Source organism: Bubalus kerabau, chromosome 14 (genome assembly GCF_029407905.1).
Source record: "Bubalus kerabau isolate K-KA32 ecotype Philippines breed swamp buffalo chromosome 14, PCC_UOA_SB_1v2, whole genome shotgun sequence".
Classification (NCBI taxonomy): Eukaryota; Metazoa; Chordata; class Mammalia; order Artiodactyla; family Bovidae; genus Bubalus; species Bubalus kerabau.
In genome coordinates, this window is record NC_073637.1 from 35,492,127 (window position 1) to 35,515,167 (window position 23,041).

At 41.0% G+C, this 23,041-nt stretch overlaps 1 protein-coding gene across 7 annotated transcripts in view; it reads left to right on the forward strand.

Moving 5' to 3' along the window:
• The window catches only part of SULF1 (sulfatase 1), a 188,769-nt gene that overhangs the window by 88,779 nt on the left and 76,949 nt on the right, over nt 1–23,041 (forward strand). For 5 of the 7 annotated variants that reach the window (XM_055546203.1, XM_055546209.1, XM_055546204.1 and 2 more), the window contains exons 3-4: nt 9,751–9,823; nt 10,134–10,363. In XM_055546203.1, coding sequence (XP_055402178.1) covers nt 10,192–10,363 — 172 coding nt within the window. In that variant the 5' untranslated portion in view covers nt 9,751–9,823; nt 10,134–10,191. Of the gene's footprint in view, nt 1–9,750; nt 9,824–10,133; nt 10,364–23,041 lie in introns of those variants that run through there. The other 2 variants (XM_055546206.1, XM_055546208.1) reach the window with 2 other exon arrangements.

Sequence of the window (23,041 nt, forward strand, 5' to 3'; positions counted from 1 at the left end):
ATATCTCTACATCCAAATACTATTTTAAGAGTTAGCAGATGAATTTGATTGGACAAGAATGCCATAAATCAGATGGATGTCAATAAAAATGGGTAGAAAATTTCTCTTTGCTGTATGCTTTATGTGTGCTTTGTGGTTATAATCAGTAAATTAATTTTCCTAGTGAGGCCTACTAGTTACTCGGTTTGTTCTACTTTAATTATATTTTCCATGATTGCCAACCTGAATCTCACATGAAACTGAAGTAGAGTTGCTTTTTTTACTTGATAAATGTGTAACTTTGCTTGGTACTCACTGGAGATAAGTATACAACTGAAGGAATGATGACAATCTGAACAGAATAGGGTATTGACAGTGATTTTTGTCATATAAAGACTTAGAATGATATATTTAACCTCCTGCCCCCAAACTCAAACCAGCATTACCCAGTACAACTTGTGAAGGAAGTATTTTTGAAATAATACATGAACTAATCCGAAAGATTGAAGGCTGGAAGAGAAGGGGATGACAGAGGATGAGATGGTTGGATGGCATCATCAACTTAATGGGCATGAGTTTGAGCAATCTCCAGGAGATGGTATAGGGCAGTCCATGGGGTTGCAAAGAGTCGGACACAAGTTAGCAACTGAATGACATCAAAATCTGAATTTTAAGGTTTCTTTTGAAAATGGATCTCTGAGAACTGCAGTTGACTTAAATATGGATGTTTGGTTTTCTTCGAAGGCTTTCCTGTAAGGTATACATTGTGGAAGGAAAAATTGAAAAACAGAGCTATTCCCCATACATGCATGTGTGCGTGCTAAGTCACTTTAGTCATGTCCAACTCTGTGACCCTATGGACTCCACCAGGCTCCTCTGTCCATGGGATTCTCCAGGCAGGAATACTGGAGTGGGTTGCATGGCCTCCTCCAGGGGATCTTCCCGACCCAAGGATCAAACCCTTGTCTCTTATGTCTGCTGCATTGGCAGGCGGGTTCTTTACCACTATCGCAACTATGAATTCCCCATAACTCATCCCTAAATCTTGAGCTAAGAACTAGAATTTGCTGTCTTTTGAAATGCATATTCATTTATCACAGTGTTCCCAGACCTCCTTTTCTGCATCATGACTCCATATGAGGCCAGCAGGGTCCCTTGGAAGGAACTTGTATCTCCACTGTGCTGTAGTTCAGTTCAGTTGCTCAATCGTGTCCGACTCTTTGCGACCCCATGGACTGCAGCACGCCAGGCCTCCCTGTCCATCACCAGCTCCCGAGTTTACTCAAATTCATGTCCATTGAGTTGATGATGCCATCCAACCATCTCATCCTCTGTCATCCCCTTCTCCTCCCACCTTCAATCTTTCCCAGCATCAGGGTCTTTTCAAATGAGTCAGTTCTTCACATCAAATGGCCCAAGTATTGGAGTTTCAGCTTCAGCATCAGTCCTTCCAGTGAATATTCAGTCCTTCCAATGGATAGTCCTTTAGGATGGACTAGTTGGATCTCCTTGCAGTCCAAGGGACTCTCAAGAGTCTTCTCCAACACCACAGTTCAAAAGCATCAATTCTTTGGCGCTCAGCTGCTGTATTTAAAGCCTTAGAAATGTTAAAGTATGTTATGTTGGTAGTGAGCTTTATCACGTAGAAAATAGGCCAGCACAAACTCTCTTGACTGTGGCTTAATTTTTAAAGTCAGGTGTTCCTCTTTCCTCACAAAGATGTTAACTACAAGAAAATATTTTGAGAAATGCTTTTGAAATCTAAATATAGCACCTGAGTATTTTTTAAATATTTTCTTCAACTTAAAACGTATCACAGGAATTGTAGAACTTTGAAATAAATTCATATTGTGCCAAATGATACACATCAGAGAAACAGACTAAAACAAAATATGTCCCCAGAATTCCCGACTTTGTTCAGAGGTACATTTTTAGTTATCTAGGAATGCTTGAACTTTAAAATACAAAGAAGACTATGTTTCCTCATTACTTTAATATGTGTCTGTATGTGTGAATATGTTTATACGTGTATCTTAACTATGCGCGTGTGTGTGTGTATCTATTGGTTTGGCAAAAAAGTTCTTTCCAGTTTTTCCATGGCGTCTTTCAGAAAGACCTCAACAAACTTTTTGGTGAATCCAAATAGTTAGGAAAAAGAGATAAATTCATAAGGTACTGATGAAACGTGATGCTTGTGGTAGAGGGTAGTGCTCAGCACACTTCATCTGTGCCGTCAATTTTGCAGTTGGTTGGGATCATGTGACTAGTTTCAGCCAATGAAATATTAGAAGTGATTGGAGTAATTTCAGGGTTGGAGCCATGAAAAGCTCTGCCACAAGAATCTCCAGTTTTTTTCTTCCTCTTCGTCTCCATCCAGCTATGGCAAGAATAAAACAACAGTGCCCCCATCAGACTGCATCTGTGCACGATCAAGCAGATCAAAGCTCCCTGTCACTCTTTGTGTGACTTGCAGTATGTGTTAAGTCATTGATATTTGTTTGTTTTTCCTTGTTATTGCAGTAAACTGTTTCTGCTAACTTCTGCAATACCTTTAAGATACTTCAACACAGTTAAGGTATAAGTATATGAAACCAAAGGCAAATTTAATATAATAAACCATATAGTTTAAGACATAACTAAGATTTCTAAGACCACATTTGTGGTTCTTTTTATCAATATGCTTCCTATCGTCAGACCCAAACTGAAGTTTCCAATGTCCCCCTTTTTAAAAGTCAGCAATCTTTTTATTCCCCTTATCTTGGAGCTCATGGCCACCACTGAAACTCGTGACTGTTATCAGACCTGTAAGACACTCTGTAGCATCTGCTTTAGAAATATCATGTCCTTCTGGGTTTGTCTTGTTTTCATAATTTTTAGGTCACTTTGTTTTCCTTTGCTTTGCTAATTTCTATTTGAAAGAAGCTGGGAAAATCTCCATCTTGGATGCTTTGCATTTCCTAAAATGTTCTTGGTGAGCTCCTTGTTATGTAGGTAACTCCTGTCTTTGTAGGATAATCCTCATAAGTACATTTCTTCTTTTTTTTAATTTATATTTTATTTTTAATTGTAGGGTAATTGCTTTACAATATTGTGATGATTTTTGCTATACATCAACATGAATTGGCCTCAGGTATACATTTGTCCCCTCCCTCTTATAACCCCCTTCCACCTCCCTCATAAGTACATTTCTTGCTATAGCCTCTCCCTTCATTCTTATCATGCTTATACCTTCTATCCTCTTCCTCCATGAGAAGACAAGAGAAAACCTAGGAAGCTTAAAAATACTTATTTCTATTTTTATTGTGCAACAGATCATGGGGAAAAATCCAACTTAGACATAAATGAAATAAAAAAATAGAATCTGTTCCTCTGCCTCACCATACCCTGGGGATGATCAACACTAACAATTTTGTGAACAGATGACTTTTCAAGGTTCCTTCCAGTGTCACTATTCACAGTGTTATGGGGACAAAGAACAGAAAGGGGGAAAGGGGAAGAAAAGCAAACATTGTTCAAGGAGGATCTCGTCATTTAGCCAAGTGTTTCCCCAAAGATGCTTCAGGTCAGAGATGCACACTTTCCAGCTGTCATTGGTGGCTGGGAGAGATTTATTATTCGAGGGGTATAAAAACGTTACTGCACCAGGAGACTGTTGTCTATCTTATTTGCTTGGAGTTGTAATAAATTAGATCCGTGAACAGGCTTTCTGGGGATTAACAGTAGATGAACTTTGCCAGCTATGGGGTTTTTAAAAGAAGAAATTAGCTCCTTCATAGTTTCACATATATCATAAAGAAGCTAGCACATCCTGAAGGCTTCCTCTATAGAAAAAAAAAGTGATGTATGGGAAACTTGAAAGTCAAAATTAAGGGAAGAGGGCCATGTAAACTGACCCCAGGATATGTGAGAACTCTGTTGACTGGGGGAATTGGGAGGGGGGAATTCCACCTTCTTGCTAGTATAGTCCTATTTCACTTCACTCTAATGATAAACTAAGTGTGTTCTGGCTAAATTCAGCTTTGAATAATTGCATGCTGCTGGCCTAATCTCCCCTACTGCTGTGATTGGTTATGGTGTCCCTTTTTTTCTCTGTCTTCACTCTGAAGTGGAGTGCTTTGTGCTAGAAACAATTCCTTTGCCTCATCCTTAAGAGGTTGATTTCTGTGCTGAGTGGGTTGTTCTGAGCCTATCTCTCTCATACTTCAGATGTGTGGGCATTCATTTATAAAGTTTTGTGTTATCCTCAGATTAAAAAAGAAAAAACACAGAATGTCATCACTGAACAGTGATACCAGGCATTTAGAACTTAGTAAACTTTCAAAGCTTTAAGGGGCAGGGGGGAATGAATTAAGTTTGTGACTAGGGCCTTAGAGGTGAAAGGCTGTATACTCTAGGCCAGTAATTCTCAAACCCTTTGAACGTGAAATCCTTTTGTATTATTGAAATTGTGTTTTTATCCCTTTATATTATTAAACTTGTGGGACTTCCCTGGCAGTCCAGTGGTTAAGACTTTGTGCTCACAGTGCAAGGGACACAGGTTTGATCCCTGGTCAGGGAACTAGGAGCTTGGATGCCATATAGGCAGCCAAAAAATAAATTAATTAAAAAAAATAAAGTAATTTATTAAGCTTGTGTTTATGGGGATTTGGGGCTTCCCTGGTGCCTCAGCTGGTGAAGAATCTGCCTGCAATTCAGGAGACTTGAGTTCAATCCCTGGGTTGGGAAGATCCCTGGAGAAGAGAACAGCTACCCAGTCCAGTATTCTGGCATGGAGAATCCCATGGACTGTATAGTCCATGGGGTTGCAAGAGTCAGACATGACTGAGTGGCTTTCACTTTATGGGGATTTTAGCTATTGATACTTAAAAATTCAAACTGAGAATTTTTAAAAATATTTATTAATTAAAAATAATACATTTATATGTTAAATAATATATTTTATGAAAAATAACTATTTTGCAAACCAAAAGAATATTGGTGATTAAAATGGCATGTTTCACATTTTTGCAAATCTGATATTTATCTGAATAAAAGAGAACTAGATTTTTATATCTGCTTCTGCATTCAGTCTGTTGAAATGTATTGTTTTGGGTGAGGTATGGGAATAAAATTCAACCTCCCACGGGTAAATAGTTGGAGAATTATTTCAAAAGCTTTTTCAGATACTTATAGATCTTCTTTGATACTATACCAAAACTTGACAAGTAGTGATTCCTATAGGTCAGTTGTCATAAGAAATCTGAAACCACATGAATGAGCTTTTAATACTTTCATATATTTCTTATATATATCAAAAGTCATTTTGCACTTTGAGTGAGCTTTTTTTACTTCTGTATAATTTTGTAACATTGCATTTGGTCATTTCGGAAGTATTGGTTCACTGATTTATACTAATAGTCTAAATGTTGACACATTTCATTTTATATCACAAAATAACATTTGTTAATATCAACATCAATGTCATCAGAAAAGTTTTACCTATTGAGAAGCTGCCAAGCTCACAGTGGCAGATAAAAGTTTTCCAAAATTTTGCTTTTGACTTGAAAACTAGATTTCTGTCATTAGCAACAAATGTGACAAATACTGTCAGTTGTTTTCCTTGAAGTGAGTCTTGGTTCATTCATGACTTGAGAAAACGTCTTCCAAAAATCCGAGTTCAAATAATTCTACCAAGTAAAAATAGTGTTTGAGTAAAAACAGAAAGAAGATGGATCCAGTTCACCTTGCAACTTAGTCACACAGTGGTTTCCCTTGACAAGCATCACATCTCCATACACAGCAGAGGGTTTTATGTGTCCCTTTTCTCTGATAAAACAGAAAATGTAAAAGAAAAGACATGTATTTGAGCACACAGGGACATGCTCAGTTGCTTAGTTGTGTCCAACTCTTTGAGATCCCGTGGACTACAACCTGCCAGGCTCCTCTGTCCATGGGATTCTTCAGGAAAGAATACTGGGGTGGGTTGCCATTCCCTTCTCCAGAGGATGTACCCACCCAAGGATCAAATTCACGTCTCCTGCATTGGCTGGCAGGCTCTTTACCACTGAGCTACTTGGGAGGCCTATGTGTATTTGACACTCAGGGCTTAATCAAATTAATCATTTTACAGCTTCATCTTGAGTTAAACTGGCTTTTTAAAAAACTGTATGTGATGCTCCCTGCATTTGTACTAAAGCGGTTGTATCAACCATTGCTCTTAGACCACCAGTGCAAATGTCAACAAAGTGTAAAGGAGAGATGAAGTGCTGGCGTTCTTATCAAAATAGCTCCAGTCTGGGACATCCCTGGTGGCCCAGTGGTTGAGTCTATCTTCCAATGCAGGGAATGTGGGTCCCATCCCTGCTCAAGAAACGAAGATCCCCCATGACAGGGATTGCTGATCTCGCTATGGCAAATGGAGAGCCCAGGCTCTACAACTAGAGATGCCCCCATGTGCCTCAGTGAAGACTGAGCACAGCCAAAAATAATAATTAAGAATAAACATAAGATAAAGACCCAGTCTTACTTAAAAAAAAAAATAGTTCTGGTCTTTTGGATTCCATCTGTGAGGATCTCAGGGTCCCCCAAAGCCCAGATTACACCTTGACAACCAGGGCTGTGGACAAGCATATTACCACCATCCCTTTACCTCCACCCCAGCTGTCTAGACAAAGGGGGGCTTTGTTGAAGACAGAGACCCCCTTAAACCCATGAGGGCAATGAGGGCTTTGTTTTAGTGTGGGGCTTTGCTAGATAAGCATATGTGAACTAGACTTGCTATCCAGTTGGCTTGAAGGCTTCCCAGTCTTTTCTTTCTTTTATATGTGACTTGAAACTTTTAATGTCACATTTATAGTTGGCTTGACTGCCCCAAACAAAGTGCTGCAAACTTTCCACATCAATTGGCCATAGTGATAGTTGGTGTTTTCATTTTAGATCCTAAAGAAAAAGCAGCTTGTGCTCTGGTCCCGCTTCATGAATACAGCACCGTTCCTCAAGTTCACTTTCCATGTGTGAGAAAAACCTCTTTTGACATTTCTCCCATTTTCAACTATTTCTCAAGACAAATTGTTAGTCTCTAAGGACGCTTGCCGTCCGCCACCAAGTATCCAGTTCGAACATTGCATCCTTGTCTCCTTTGTCAAGGTCTGCGTTTTGTCTGTCAGTTTTTTCTTCTTCTTCTTCACTTTTTTCCCTTCTGGAGGTAGAAACCAGGCAGTGCGAGGATGACAGGTTCTAAAAGGTCATTTTTGAATAAAGAATTGTCTGTGTGCACATTTTTTTTTTCAGAGTGCTGTGTTTTGTGTGTTTTAGTCAAGGGAGCGCTCCTGCTGAACAGACTTGTCTGAAAGTTCCATTTTCTTTACCACTCAGCTTCTCGGCTTTTACATATGAATCCCCTGAATCAATAATAAACTGTGGCAGAAAAAAAAAAAAGAAAAACAAAAATTGTAGGTCTCTTTCGCACCTTTTAACTCTCCAGAAAGGCAAAGCAAGCCACTTTAGAGGTAAAGCTCACATCTTTTCTCCTGTCTCTTTTCTTTATTAGGAAATGATTTTCAATGTAGTTTATACAGGGTGCCATTAAGGCTAATTTTCTTTTTCCTAAAAGAGGAAGTAAAGGTAAATAAGATAAAGAAAAGAATAACCCAGAACATGGATTGTGTTCCAAGGAATGTTATCAGCATCTTAATTGTCAAGAATTTTCAGTTGCGTGTGTGACTGATTATTTAAACCAAGCACCGCGCACACGCGATACAGTGTGAGTCTGGCTGTGTTTGGGGGCTCACCATTGTCTGCAGAGGTTGGTTTAAATGATCGGTGATGCAAGAAACCCTGTTGACTATCTCTTTATACATGGCTTTGAGAGGTGGGCAAAGTACTATTACTTCAAGAACCAACCCTCTAAGAAATTTCTGTATTTAACTCTTTAGACTGATGCTTGCTCCACGGGAGAGAGCCATTGTTTCATTGACTTCTTTCACTTTCCTGTCCTTTCATGCTCCTATCAGTTTTCTCATGATTCGAACCAAATGCCCAGAAACCCACCAGTCAGGGCAGAACAATTGCGTGCTTTCAGTGTTCAGCAGGCACTGCAATCACTGAAATAACCCCGAGTTATTACCAAACAGAAAACAAGAAAAAACCCACACGCCAAACTGTGCATATTGACTTTCTCAAGCCACAGGATCAATCGGAGGTGGTTAGCTGGTTGCTCTGCAGATAATGTGGTCAGGACTGCCTTGCTGCAGACACTGGATTTTTGTTTTAAAGCCTACTTCTTATTGAGTCTTTCTCTCTCTCTCTCTCTTTCTCTCTCTCCCTCTCTCCTTCCCTCCCAAGGAATAATTACAGGCTGCAGAGTCAAAAGCATTAGAACTGTTTACAAAACAGCTCATAAAGTTTAAAATAATGGGGGTGTGTGTGTTTATGTAAAACACAATAATCTGTATGGCAGGGGGAAACAGTATACCCTTCTTTCTTCTTTCACTGCCCCGTGTCACCCTCCAGAATTTAAGACCTGGAAGTGAGCAACGGAGTCCTTTTTCTTCTGGTTCCTCACACTTCATTCGTGATTTGTATTTATCTGATGTCAGTTGATTGTTGAGAATCAAAATACAGACCTCAGAAGTGTGGGGAGAGAGTGGGTGCTGGAATCAGCTGCCATCTAATTAATTTTAGGGCAGTTGAAATTCCCATACAGACGCTCCCTCATGACATTCAAGAGAAAGATGCTTTTTTGTTTTTTTAATGAGCCCTTTGCTATCTTTCAGAAGTCCTAAAGAACAGCGTCCAGCAGGTTAGTGTTCTAAAGTGAAAGGGGCATTTTTCCAACCCTTTCTGAAGTCTCCTCCTGTGCAGACTTACAAAGATTTTGCAGTGCTCCCCTCCAGATTTTATTATTTTTTTAAGGTGAAAGAGTCACCTCCAGCCTCAGAGCCCATCAGTCATTTTGCTTTGCAGGTTGAGATCTGCTGCAGCAAAGCCAAACCTCGGTGCTGGCGGCACTGCACCGGGTCTGGACAGTAGTGAGCCTGGTGCTGACAGTCAGAGGAGGGCTCTGTCCCCTTCGGCACCGATGCACTGGGGATGCGGGCTGGACCGCGGGACAAGCCCAGCCCGGAGGAAGCACCTCTTCCCCTGGTGATTGATGGAGGACGTCTAGGAGCTCTTCGGAGGCTGGGGAGGGTTGCCCTCTCAGCCACTTACTCTGAAGTCTTTGTCAGCAGAAAAACTCCCCTGGGTAGTGAGTGACATCATGCAGATGACAAATGACAGCTTTGCGTTTCGTTCTGCTTGATGAGTACTCAATATCGCATGCAGGTGAGGTAACGCTTCCCAGAGGCAAACACTCCAGGGCACTGTGGTTTCACGGGCGCTGCTGGCTTTTCCTCGTCAGTCGTCTGTTTTCTTTGAGGATGTTTAAAGTATTAATGCTACTAAAACATGAGCAGGGATGATACCCAGATCACTGTGTTTATGATTATGCAATGAGGATATTATTCAAGTCATGTGTTAAGCAGTTCTGAATGTTGTTTCCTTCTGTTTCTTCCTTTTGGAGTACAGATTTTAAATTATGTATGTGTATGTATATATATTATAATATACGTTGTATATTATATTTACACATAAATATAATTAATATACATACTATAAAATATATGGTGAATAAATAATGTATATACACACACATATATATTTATGCTGTTTCAAGAGAGTGTTTCAGACCAAAAATCTGTATCAGAATCTCTGATTGACGTTTCCCTTGTATTTTTTTCCTCCCCATTCCAGGACCCCCTCTGCAGATGTCCTGAACACTTCTGACTACAGCAATTGATTCTTCAACTGGGATACCTAATTCCAGGTATTAGCTCTTGTCAGAAAGCTTTTACATCCGAGCTCTGTGCTGGAAATTCTATTTTGGCAATGAATTTTGAAATTGGAAAAGTTGGAATGAGAATAAAGGACAAAAGTGAATTTGCAAAATAATCAAGCGCTTAAAAAAAAAAAACAACCCTACGCTGGGAGGGTTTGCTGCTTCTGACTCATGGGCAGCCCTTTCTCTGCCAGTTTATGTGCCAGTTCTCACTGAGTTGTAGTCCTTTTTCTGCAGCCGTGTTCAGGGTTTGGATTTCATTTTCATCTTTCGCTCTCCCCTTTCTCTGACTGCCCAGACCTGCAAGAATCAAGAGAGAGACATTTTCTCAGTTTTGCGACATTGGAGCAAGCACAATGAAGTATTCTTGCTGTACTCTGGTTTTGGCTGTCCTGGGCACACAGCTGCTGGGGAACTTCAGTTCCAGCATCAGGTCCCCAAGATTCAGAGGACGGATACAGCAGGAGCGAAAAAACATACGACCCAACATCATTCTTGTGCTCACCGATGATCAAGATGTGGAGCTGGGTGAGACACTGGCTTTTTCACTTGTTCGTCCCTTTTGCTTGAATGATTGACTGACCTCCTGGTATCAGTAACAGTCTGAAAACATTCAGGGGTTTGATGCTTAACAGTAGTACCTTAACCAAAACCTAGTTTATAAAATGTACTTGCATTGATGGTAAAGCATCTGGTTTGTGTTTCAACATGACTTTTTTGGTCTTAAGTTTTTGAAGCAATGTGGGGTGGTGGGGTACGAGAATGGGGGTGGTGAGAGGAAACACAAAACTATAAAAGTCAAGGATTGGATCGTGCACCTTGGAAACTCTTGGTCAAGAGCTTTTTAAAATATTTGGGCAAAGTTCTTTTGAGGAACATGAGAGTATGACTGTAATTCTCTGCAGAGCATATGAACAAAGGTAGATACACAAGGAACTTCCAATTGTCATTATTATTAAGGTGAATCCTGTATTCACAGCTTGTAATTGTTAGGAAATTAAAAGTTACAGCATGATGCATATCTTCTGCTGCTGCAGATCACTGCTACCCACTAGACAGGATGCTTTTCAGAAGAATTCACTCACCTGGGTTAATTCTGGAGTGCTTGGAAAGCCTGCCAACATCCAGTGTTTCAGCTTAGCTTCTAAATCTTCTGGTTGGGTTTCTCACCCTTTCATCTTCTTTCATGGCCCAGCCTTATGGTCTTGCCCATAAGCTTAGGATCAATTTCTTCTATGGTGCCTAAGACAGATGAAAAGTTTGCCCTTACAAGTTGTCACCAGCACTCCTTTCCATTCTTGAACCAAAGTCCTTGCTCTCAGGCTATCACACTGAACTTGACCATCTCTAGTCTTGCACTTCATGCTGGCAGAATACCTTGGGCTTCTTTCCAGAGCTCCTCTGGCTAGGTTCCTTGAGGATTAAACCCCTGTAGGCTGGAAGTCAATCCACAGGAATGGGGACTTTGTTTTCCAGTTTGAAACCAAACTATGGAATCTCAACAAAGTTAACTCTTCGGATTCAGCTGGAAACAAAAGCACTAAAAGCCAGTGGAGGTAATAATTGTTGGATGTGATTTGCAGTCTGTTGTCTCTCACTTAATTGTTTAAACTCGACCATGGATTTTTAGGCAACGAGTCAAAATGAGAAATCTTGGAGATGTGACTTTAGTGTGTATGTGGCTGGTGGTTTAAGTTTTCTTTTCTTTTTTTTTTTTTTTTTTAAGTTTTCATTCACCTATAGCACAAGGAAAGTCAAGACATTTGAATTCACCTTCCTTAACATCTGTCATACCCATCCCTTTCACTGAAGCCATTCTCCGCTCTCCTAGTTTTTCCTAACTGGTTGATCACCTGAAGGTACCTGTCCCTTCTAGTCTTGGCCCCTCCTGCCTATTCTTCATTTCATGCAAGTATCTGATTCGGTCTCTGCTGCTAAAACCCTCCAAGATGTTCCTTGCCAAGAGGATTAAAAACCTCCTCTCTGCAGGCTGATGAGCTCTGGGCATCTGCCCCCTACCTATCTCACTAAGACTATTTTCCTTTCCCCCAGTTTTGCTCTGTGCTTCATGGAAACAACTAGTTGTTTGAAACTGTCTAGTGGTTTCATCTCCCTCACTTATATTTCATGCCTTTACACATCTCATCCCCTCTGCTCTTTCCACCTTCCTCCACCTAGAGAAACCCTACCTATTTTTCATGACCCAGTTCAGTGCCTTGCCCTCAGGGATCCTCCTTCACCAAAACCATCCTGCCCTCCAGCACAGTGGATGGAACTTTATACCACCTCGGGCCTGCCTCCAGCAGGACCCTTAATCCACCATGTGCTTCCATACCTGTCTCTTCCACTTGATTGAGAGCAACTAAAGGATAGGGTGTGTGTGTGTATGTTAATCGCTCGGTTGTGTCTGACTCTGTGACCCATGGACTGTAGCCCACCAGGTTCCTCTATTCATGAAATTCTATAGACAAGAATACTGGGATGGGTTGCCATTGCTTCTCCAGGGGATCTTCCCAACCCAGGGTTCAAACTCACATATGCTGCCATTTCCTGCATTGGCAGGAGGATTCTTTATTACTGAACCACCAGAGAAGCCAAATATTTATTAAGCAATTACTAAATACTGTCTTCTAGGGGAAGCACATGGATTTAATGGTGAAGAGTTGGTGGCCACCTGTTTCTTACATGTTTGTCTTTACTTCTTTCCTTGATTTTCCTCCCAGACACCAGGCTAAGCATTCACTTGTTTAATTTTCACAGTCACTCTATGTAGTAGTTACTACTACTCTATTCAGATTATGCTTAAGACAAACGAGGCTTAGAAGATTTGCATAGGCTCTGATGAGCTAGGAAATGGTGAACCCAAGACCTGTATTATGTCCGAATCTCCACAGCTACACATGTAACCATGATTCCTTCCATCAGTCCATCCTTCAACAAATATTTGTTGAGCCCTTCCTAAAATAACCTGTAAATATATGTTCTGAGATAATGACAAGATGGGTCTTATTATCCCATTGACAGAGCAAGTTGATGATGAACTAGAGTGAACAATAGGTAAAAATTTAGAGAAGACCAACCACCTTTCTCAGCAGAAAAATTATGTTCTGGGTGGTGGGTACAGTTTCATGGAGACTTTTGACTGGCCGATTATAATGTCCTCATAATCTCTGAAATTTTCTGCTCTAGTCTTTAGTTAACTTTGGGTTTTGGTATTGTTGTTGTTGTTTTTAATCATCTTAAACCATTTTTAAGTGTACAGTTTGTGTTAAGTACATTCACATTTGCAAATCTCCAAAAACTCTTTTCATCATATAAAATTAAAGCTCTATATGCATTAAACAATAACTGCCTAGCTCCCAGCTCTTGGCATTCGCTATTCTACTTTCTGTCTCTATGAATTTGACTCCTCTGAGTATTTCACATATGTGGAATCATACAGTTTCACACAGTACTTGTTTTTTTGTGACTGACTTATTTCACTCCAATATTCTTGCCTGGAAAATCCCATGGACAGAGGAACCTGGTAGGCTACAGTCCGTGGGGTTGCAAAGAGTCGGACAACTGAGTGACTTCACTTTCACTTTCACTTTATTTCACTTAGCATAAAGTCCTTGTTCACTGTTTACCTATGTTATAGCATGTCTCAGAATTTCCTTCCTTTTGAAGGTTAAATAATATTCCATTTTATGTATATTCACCCGTTGTTTATCCATTTATCTCTTTAGACATTAGTGTTGCTTCTGCTTTTCTATTATTGTGAATAACGCTACTATGAACATAGGTGTATAAATATCTCTTTGAGACTCTGCTTTCAATTCTTTGGGGTATATACCCAGAAATAGAATTACTGGATCATTAGATAGTTCTATTTTTAATTTTTTGAGGAACCACAGTACTGTTTTCATAGCAACTGCACCATTATCCATTCCTACCAGCAGTGCATAAGGATTCCAGTTTCTCCACATTCTTGCCAACATTTGTCATTTGCTGAATTTTTGATAATAACCATCTTAATGGGTGTGAGATATTCTTTCATTGTGGTTTTGATATGGTTTGATGTGTTTTGGGTTTTTGCTTACATGTGATTTTTTTGGCCAAATATTGAATAAAACTTCGCCTAAAAAAGCAAAATTTTTGCGCCTGTAATACTGCAAGCATTTTGGCTTCTGTGCCTCCAGAAGGATATCAGACTTAGAAAAGGCTTAGGAAAACAATTCCAAAAATTGTAATCGAATACTTTTCCTTTTGAGAAATTAAAAATGAAACAATTCTATCTTTTTGTCTGAAGAGACAAGACTAAGAAGGATGGTAATCCAAGTTTATGAAATCAAGCTGGGATGAAAAGTTCTTACTCAGTAGGAATGAGGGACACTCCCTTAACTTTGGGGACAAATAAACTAGTACTTTGTGAAGGGGGTGAAGCACAGAAGGAATTTATTAATAAAAGTGCTAGCACCTGATATGTGAATAACACTTTATCTTTTCCCAAGAACATTTATTCTCATTATTGCATTTTATTGTCATTCCATCCAAGTTGGGTGGGTAGTTCAAAGATCATTACCCCAGAAGAAAACAATCCGTGGAAAGATTAAGTAATTTAACCAATGGTCCCTATGCTTCTGGATTTGCTTTTTCCACTACTTGGGAAGTGGTTCACAGGTTATGCCTCTATCTGTAAATAGTTCAGGCTTTTAGGCAAAGCTAATGGGTGGAAGATTTATATCTTTAAAAAAAAAACACTGAAGTATAGTTGATTTACAGTATTCTTTTCATTTCAGGCATACAGCCAAGTGAGTTATACATATAAAAATATCTATTTTTTTCAGATTCTTTTCCCTTATAAGTTATTACAAAATGTCCAGTATAGTTTCCTATGCCAGACAGTAGGTTCTTGTTGATTATCTGTTTTATGTATACTAGTGTGTGTGTGTGAATCCCAAACACCTAATTTGCCGCCCCCTCCACCAGCTTTCCCCTTTGATAACCATAAGTTTGTTTCCTGTGTCTGTGAGTTTTGTATATAAGTTCATGTGTATCTTTTTTTTTTTAGGTTCCCCATATAAGCAATATCATATATTAGTCTTCGTCTGGTTTATATCACTTAGGATGACAATCTCTAGATCCATCCATATTGCTGCAAATGGCATTATTTCATTCTTTTTTATGGCTGAGTAACATTCCATCATATATATACATGGGGTATTTATATATCTACACCCTGTCTCTTTATACCTTCATCTGTCAATGGACATTTAGGTTCCTTCCTCCATATCTTGGCTACTGTAAATAGTGCTGCTATGGATATTGGAGTGCATGTATCTTTTCGAATTATGGTTTTATTTTTTAAGCTAAAAAACACAAATGGACATTATTAAAAGAGTTTGGGATGATGGCTATCATCCAGGAAAGGAATGGTAACCAAGAACATCAGCAGTATCCACGTTTTATTATGAAATTTTAAAAACATATCTGAAAAAAATAAAAATATATCTCAAGCAACTTTGAGCAAATGTTAAGTTTTTAAAAGCTAAAAGACACAGTATTTATTCTATTTTTCCCTCACTTGAAATATTTTACAAGTCAAAAAGAAGAAAATCAAAAATGCTTGTGGTAGTCCCCTAAGTTTCTGAGACTATAGTCAACGAGATTAAGCTCTAAGCCCTTCCCAAAAGCAGTTCCCTGGCAGTTCAGTGGTTAAGACTTTCGCCTTCCAATGCAGCGGAGCAGGGGTTGCAGTTTCGATCCTAGTCAAGGAGCTAAGATAGATTTCCACATGCCTCATGGCCAAAGACCAAAACATAAAACAGAAGCAATGTTGTAACAAATTCAATGAAGACTTTAAAAATGGTCCACATCAAAAAAAAAAAAAATCGAATAAATCTTTCCCAAATGGTCCCTGGGTACCACTCTGAAAAGCAAAATAGTGAGCTGATTAGACCATTGATCTGGTTCAATGTGGCATTTCTTAAATTCTTAGGAAATTGGGCTGGTGCTAACGTCTTAGGAAGGCTGATTTATGATCTACTTATATCATAAGTAAAATTAAGAAATCTTAAATACATGGAAACACTTTGTCTAAAGCAGAGGTCACAAATGGGATCTACAGTCTAGAGCTATTCCACAGGTGTGTTTTGCTTGACCAGCATGCTTATCAAAATCAAGGCAGCATTTAAAAAAATCAAGTGATTTTTATATAATAGGGGGGAAAAAAATCCAGATTCTGACTTTTCTCGAAAAGTCATTGAAAACCTTACATTCCCGTGAGGCAGCCATGGGAAGGGCTTTTCTTAAAAACTTTACATTCCCATGAGGCAGCCTTCAGTTAAATGCTTAAAGGGGGAGTTCCCTGGTCATCCAGTGGTTAAAGAATCTGCCGGCCAGTACAGGGGACATGGATTCAATCCCTGGTCTGGGAAGATCCCATATGCCAAGGGGCAACCAAGCCCACATGCCTAGAGCCCATGCTCTGCAACAAGAGAAGCCACTGCAATGAATCGCAACACAGAGTTGCCCCCAGTCAGGGAAAGGATGTGGAGAAGAGAGGGTTATGGGGTTTGGAATTGACATGTACACACTGCTATATTTGGAGTGGATAGCCAACAAGGACCTACTGTATGTGGCACATGGAGCTCTGCTCGATGTTATACGGCAGCCTAGATGGGAGGGGAGTTTGGAAGAGAATGGATTTATGTTTATGTACGGCTGAGTCCCTTCACTGTTCACCTGAAACTATCACAGTATTGTTTGTTAATCGGCTATACCCAATACAAAATAAAAAGTTTAAAAAAGAGAAAGAGTAGCCCCCATTCAGCCCAACTAGAGAAAGCCTGTGCACAGCAATGAAGACCCCGCACAGCTAAAATTTTAAAAAATAATGCTTGAAGAGGAATCAAAGCTGCCCCGTTGGGTGGGGCCTGTCCTCCCCAGGCCCTCGGGGTCCCCACCACTCTCCATTGCTCCCCAACATCTAGACCAAGGAGCACATGTCTTTGCCATCATGTCCACACTGCTGTTTTTTATCGTCAGGGGAAAATTCTATATACCCACATCTCTATCAAGGGTAGAAAACTGGAAAGACGAAAGCATTGTGATTTTTCTTGTACTGAGCTGGCTTCACTTGCCTGCCTTCTCTGTCTAGCCCTGTAGGCATTTTTACTTCCATTCCACTAAAAAGCTAGTCTCCACTTTTAATGGCCTTTAGCTCTTTAGGGGAAAAAATAATGAGTCCTAGTGACCTGGAAACATTCCAGACAGATTTATTATCTGCTTCTTAGTCCCTTCTTTCCCCAACTTGGTTTCCCTCCCCAACTTGTTTTTAGCTGAAACATCTGTTTTTTTGTGGGTTTTTTTCCTATCAATTCCATAGTTTTGGTAGAAAAAGGTGTACTGTTCGATCATGTTATTTTTTTTCTAATGCTTTCAGAATTCAAATTTTCAATAGACCAATAAAGCCATTTTTAGTATGAGAAATATCACTGTTTAAATTTCCATACTTAATTGTTGGCATAAGAAATTATCAGGATGTGCTTAGTACAGGCCATTTATATATTTCAAGCATTGACTCTACCCCATCATAAAACAATGGCATCTAGAAACAACCCTCTATGTTTAATAAGAGCTGTGTTTGCTGGTCATTATCACTCATCAAACCATGAGCAGTTGTAATTCACACAGAGGTGTGTCTCCTATGAAGCCAGGTATGTATGAATACCACATACCTGGGACTTCCTTAATGAATGATGATGACAAAATTTGTTATCAAATTTCTAGTTTTGTGAGTTTTTCTGGACATGATGAACAGCCTCAATGAAAAGCTTAATGTTTGACAGTACAAAATATTGAAATATTTCAAATATCAAATGCTAAGATATTTGAATCAGGAAAGGCAAATCTTTGTTGTAAAGTTTAACATGGACATAAAGTAATTCAAGTTCACTGTGTGATTTTGGTAAAGTCATCCTGATGAGTGGGACATTTTCTCCCCCTGACCTTTTACACGCATGTGATTTGAGACTAAATGACTTGAAGCCTGTAGAACGATTGAAATTCCTGGCTATGACTCTGTCAGGCCCCAGTAACCCAGTACACACTACCTCCAAAGGACTGTTCCTGGAGCCTTGATTTCTAACCCCATCAGAATTGCAAACCTGACAGATCTTGAAGGATTCCCAGAGAGTGCCACTTCTCTCTCAGTCACTGCTGACCTAGCAGCATCCTAGTCCACAGCTGATCACTGTCAAAGTACCCCCACCCCTGCAGGAGCAATGGCAGACATCCCCAGTCCCAACCTGGAACTGTGGCACTGGGGCAGCTCTTGTTGGCAGCCTCGAGGCTCAGCTGTGGCCCAGACCTTCCCTGTCCTCAAGCCAGCCCATTCAGCAGTGCCCCCATGCCAACTACTAGACTTCATTATGGTCACTTCATAGCATCCCTGTCAGGCTTCCACCTCAAAGGACAATTTTAAATGATAATGAAGCCAGGCTTCTTGCTTAAGAGAGGTGTGGGGAACAGTGCATAATGGGTAGACGGGAACTGATATCTTTAAACCAGCTTTAACATTTCAAGTCTTGAAACATAGACAAAGTAAACTTCTATCTTAATCCATCAAGACTGCTATAACCAAATACCATAGACTGGGTGACTTCAGTTCAGTTCAGTTCACTTCAGTCACTCAGTTGTGTCTGACTCTTGGCGACCCCGTGAATTGCAGCACGCCAGGCCTCCCTGTCCATCACAAACTCCCGGAGTTCACTCAAACTCATGTCCATCACGTCGGTGATGCCATCCAGCCATCTCATCCTCTGTCGTCCCCTTCTCCTCCTGCCCCCAATCCCTCCCAGCATCAGAGTCTTTTCCAATGAGTCAACTCTTCGCACAAGGTGGCCAAAGTATTGGAGTTTCAGCTTTAGCATCCGTCCTTCCAATGAACACCCAGGACTGGTCTCCTTTAGAATTGGACTGGTTGGATCTCCTGGCAGTCCAAGGGACTCTCAAGAGTCTTCTCCAACACCACAGTTCAAAGGCATCAGTTCTTTGGTGCTCAGCTTTCTTCACAGTCCAACTCTCACATCCATACATGACCAGAGGAAAAACCATAGCCTTGACTAGATGGACCTTTGTTGGCAAAGTAATGTCTCTGCTTTTGAATATGCTATCTAGGTTGGTCATAACTTTCCTTCCAAGGAGTAAGCGTCTTTTAATTTGATGGCTGCAGTCACCACCTGCAGTGATTTTGGAGCCCAAAAAAATAAAGTCTGACACTGTTTCCACTGTTTCCCCATCTACTTCCCATGAAGTGATGGGACCAGATGCCATGATCTTCGTTTTCTGAATGTTGAGCTTTAAGCCAACCTTTTCACTCTCCTCTTTCACTTTCATCAAGAGGCTCTTGAGCTCCTCTTCACTTTCTGCCATAAGGGTGATGTCATCTGCATATCTAAGGTTATTGATATTTCTCCCGACAATCTTGATTCCAGCTTGTGCTTCTTCCAGCCCAGCATTTCTCATGGTGTACTCTGCATATAAGTTAAATAAGCAGGGTGACAATATACGGCCTTGACGTACTCCTTTTCCTATTTGGAACTAGTCTGTTGTTCCATGTCCAGTTCTAACTGTTGCTTCCTGACCTGCATATAGGTTTCTCAAGAGGCAGGTCAGGTGGTCTGGTATTCCCATCTTAGTGTCTTATAAACAACAGACATTTATTTCTTATGGTTCTTGAAACTGAAAAGTCCAAGATCGAGCAGGTTCTGTGTCTGGTGGGAATCTGCTTCCTGGTTCACAGATGCTGTGTTTTTGCTGTGTCCTCACATGGCAGAAGAGCCAGGGAGCTCTTTGGGGTCTCTTTTATGAGGGCACTAAACCCATTCATGAGGGCTCCACCCTCATGACTTAAATCACCTGCCAAAGCCCCCACCTTCTAACACCATAACCTAGCACATTAAGTTTCAACCTATAAGTTTTGAAGGAGCACAAACATGCAGTTTATGGCTACCTCTGTATGCCTACCTTAGCTTTGGAGTTCAGATATGATGACAGAGAGGGAGATGGGAAAGGCAGAAGTAAATGAAACATCTTGGGGCCAAGGTGATCACACAGTAAATCACAGCTCATGCCATTTGCTCAACAGCCCTGCCAACAGGTCCGGAGAGCTATTATTAGTTCTATTTTACAGCTGAGAAACACGAATCCAAAGAGGGTAAATGACTTGTTCAAACACACCTATGACAAAAACAGATGTTCCCCCTCAAGTTCAAGTCCAGGACTCTGTCTCTTCTCATCTGCATCCTCCTAAGCCCTGCCTTGGCAATCTTGTGGTGAATCTTCAGCCTTAAAGTTTCATAACATTCTCATGAAATAATTGCTCTGATAACTAAGAATCAGCACAGTCTGCATTTTAGGCACCAAAGTCCTGAAACTCAGAGAGGTGAAGAGCTCTGGCTTAAAACCAAGTCCTTGCAGCTATAGGACAAAACATGGTCCCATCCACTGGGACCATGCTGGAAATGCATAATTAATAGTTGTATGGATGCAGAATCATTTTGGGAAGTTTCCCAATGAAAAATCAATGGTGCAGTCACAGTGGCCATAGGTGCAGGACCAGGCAGTGTTGTTGGCTAACGTTAATCACTGCACAGCCGTAAAAGAGAAGGGGCTTTGTACTTACCTTGCTGGAGCACACTTACTCAGCAGAGGGAAGAGGTGTGATTCCTACACTCCGTCATCTGTATCCACCCAGGGACTCCAAGATCAGAGGCAGCATTTAACATCAGTGTGACTGTCAGCTTCTGAAGACAGACATATCTGCAGCCCACGCCCCCTCTCCCACTCAGACCCAAGCTACTGAAATCAGTCCTTAAGAAGGCAGGAGACAGGCTTTAGTGTCTGTTAGTATCTCCCCTAAGAGGCTAGATGAAGCAAAATACATATGTGCTAAGTTGCCCTCAGTTGTGTCTGATTCTTTGTGACCCCAGGGACTGTAGCTCACCAGGCTTCTCTGTCCATGGGGATTCTCCAGGCAAGAATACTGGAACGGGTTGCCATGCCCTCCTTCAGGGGATCTTCCTGACCCAGAGATAGAACCTATGTCTCTTACGCCTCTTGTATTGGCAAGTGGGTTCTTTACCACTAGCACCACCTGGGAAGCAAAATATGAGACTACAGTAAATGAGATATACTCTTACTATGAGCAGACATCATCTCTGTGTTGCAGTCTTCAAAGTCAATGTCACAGCCAGTACTCAGCCTAGATGGAGCTTAAGAGCGTGATCTCTGAACAGACAGCCTGCATTTGTATCTGAGCTCTGCTGCTTAGGGTCTGTGCAGTCCTAGGCATGTTGTTTAACCCTTCTGTACCTCAGTTTATCATCCCTGATGTGGGAATAATAATTAATAACACCCACTATGGAAAGTTATTGTCAGGATTAAATGATTTGCTACATATGAAACACTTAGAAATGGAAGCAAGTATAAAATCCGCTGGGCTTCCCAGGTGGCGCTAGTGCTAAAGAACCCACCTGCCAGTGCTGGAGACATAAGAGACATGGGTTCGATCCCTGAGTCAGGAAGATCCCCTGGAGGAGGGCATGGCAACCCACTCCAGTATTCTTGCTTGGAGAATCCCGTGGACAGAGGAGCCTAGCAGGCTACAGTTCACAGGGTTGCATGGAGTCAGACATGACTGAAACAACTTAGCGCATACACAGTCATAAAATCCATGAGAATAAATATGAAGTCAGTGTTTTCTTTTCCTGTCTACCTATCTTACCGCTTTGGAAGTGGTCTAAACCATTTAGATCACTTAAAGTGAGGCACCCACTAAAGTCTCTTCCAGCTCAAAGCTTCCCTGGTTCTGTGTCAGGCTGCAACTACCTCTCCAAGAGTGGGCCGTGGACAGGCAGCACCGGTGTCATCAGGGAGCTTGATAGAAATGTAAATTCTTCTATGACATAACATGCTCTCCAGGTGATTTTTAGAGTTGGAGTAGCATTGTCTCAGAATCTTCTCTTCACTAAGAAACTTCAAGCTAGATGCTCATATTCAGTCAGGAGCCGCACCCATGAGGCTCTTACCACTGTACCTGCAGAGACCAGGGGAGAAGGAAATGGCAGCCCACTCCAGTATTCTTGCCTGGAGAATCCCAGGGACGGAGGAGCCTGGTGGGCTGCCGTCTATGGGGTCATACAGAGTCGGACATGACTGAAGCGACTTAGCAGCAGCAGCAGCAGCAACAAAGACCAAACGTCTTCATTGTTCCCTCCTTTGACTGGCAGATCAGTTGGAAGCAGAGGGTTTAGAGGGATTTTTTTAGTTCTTCAACACAACCAGCTCAGTCGTTTAAGAAAAGAATGATATTTATTTATTTTTAAAAGATTTTTTGATGTGGACCATTTTTGAAGTCTTTGTTGAATTTGTTACAATATTGCTTCTCTTTTATGCTTTGCTTTGTTGGCTGAGAGACCTGAAATCTTAGCTCAGAGAGATGTGAAATCTTAGCTCCCTGACTAGGAATCAAAGCTGCACCCTCTGCATTGAAAGGAAAAGTCTTAGCCACTGGACCACCAGGGAAGTCCCAAGAGTGATATTTAGCGTGAGAGGACAGTCCTGGCTGGGGCAATTCCAGGAGTGATGCGTGGAGCTGCCCCTGGTGACACAGATGGTAAAGAATATGCCTGCAGTGCAGGAGACCCGGGTTCAAAGTGGGCAGGGCAACCCACTCTGGTATTCTTTTCTGGAGAATTCCATAGACAGAGGAGCCTGGTGGGCTACAGTCCATGGGTCACAAAGAGTTAGACACAGCTGAGTGACTAACACTTTCACTTCTTTCTGCATGGGGCTGAATTCTCCCCCCTAGTTTTCATATGATATGATCTTAGATCAGATTTCCACCTCCCATCCAGTGTTGTGGTCCAAATGAGTTTGTAAACTGGAAGTTGCAGCTTTGTGATGCAACTTTGGGGCATGGCCTCCAGTTGCATTTTTTTTTTTAATTTGAGTCTAGCTAAGCTCATGAGGAAACTCCGAGAAGTCATTCTCTGACATGAAGAGACCATTAGGCAATAAAAATTGGTCAATAGTGTTGGCTCAGTTTTCTCAAAATTCAAGCTGTTACCATAAGTAATCACTGCAGATTTCTAAAGAGGAGAAAAGAATAAGTGAATGGACTTTGACATTGACCTCGAACTCTCTCCCCACTCCTGTGTT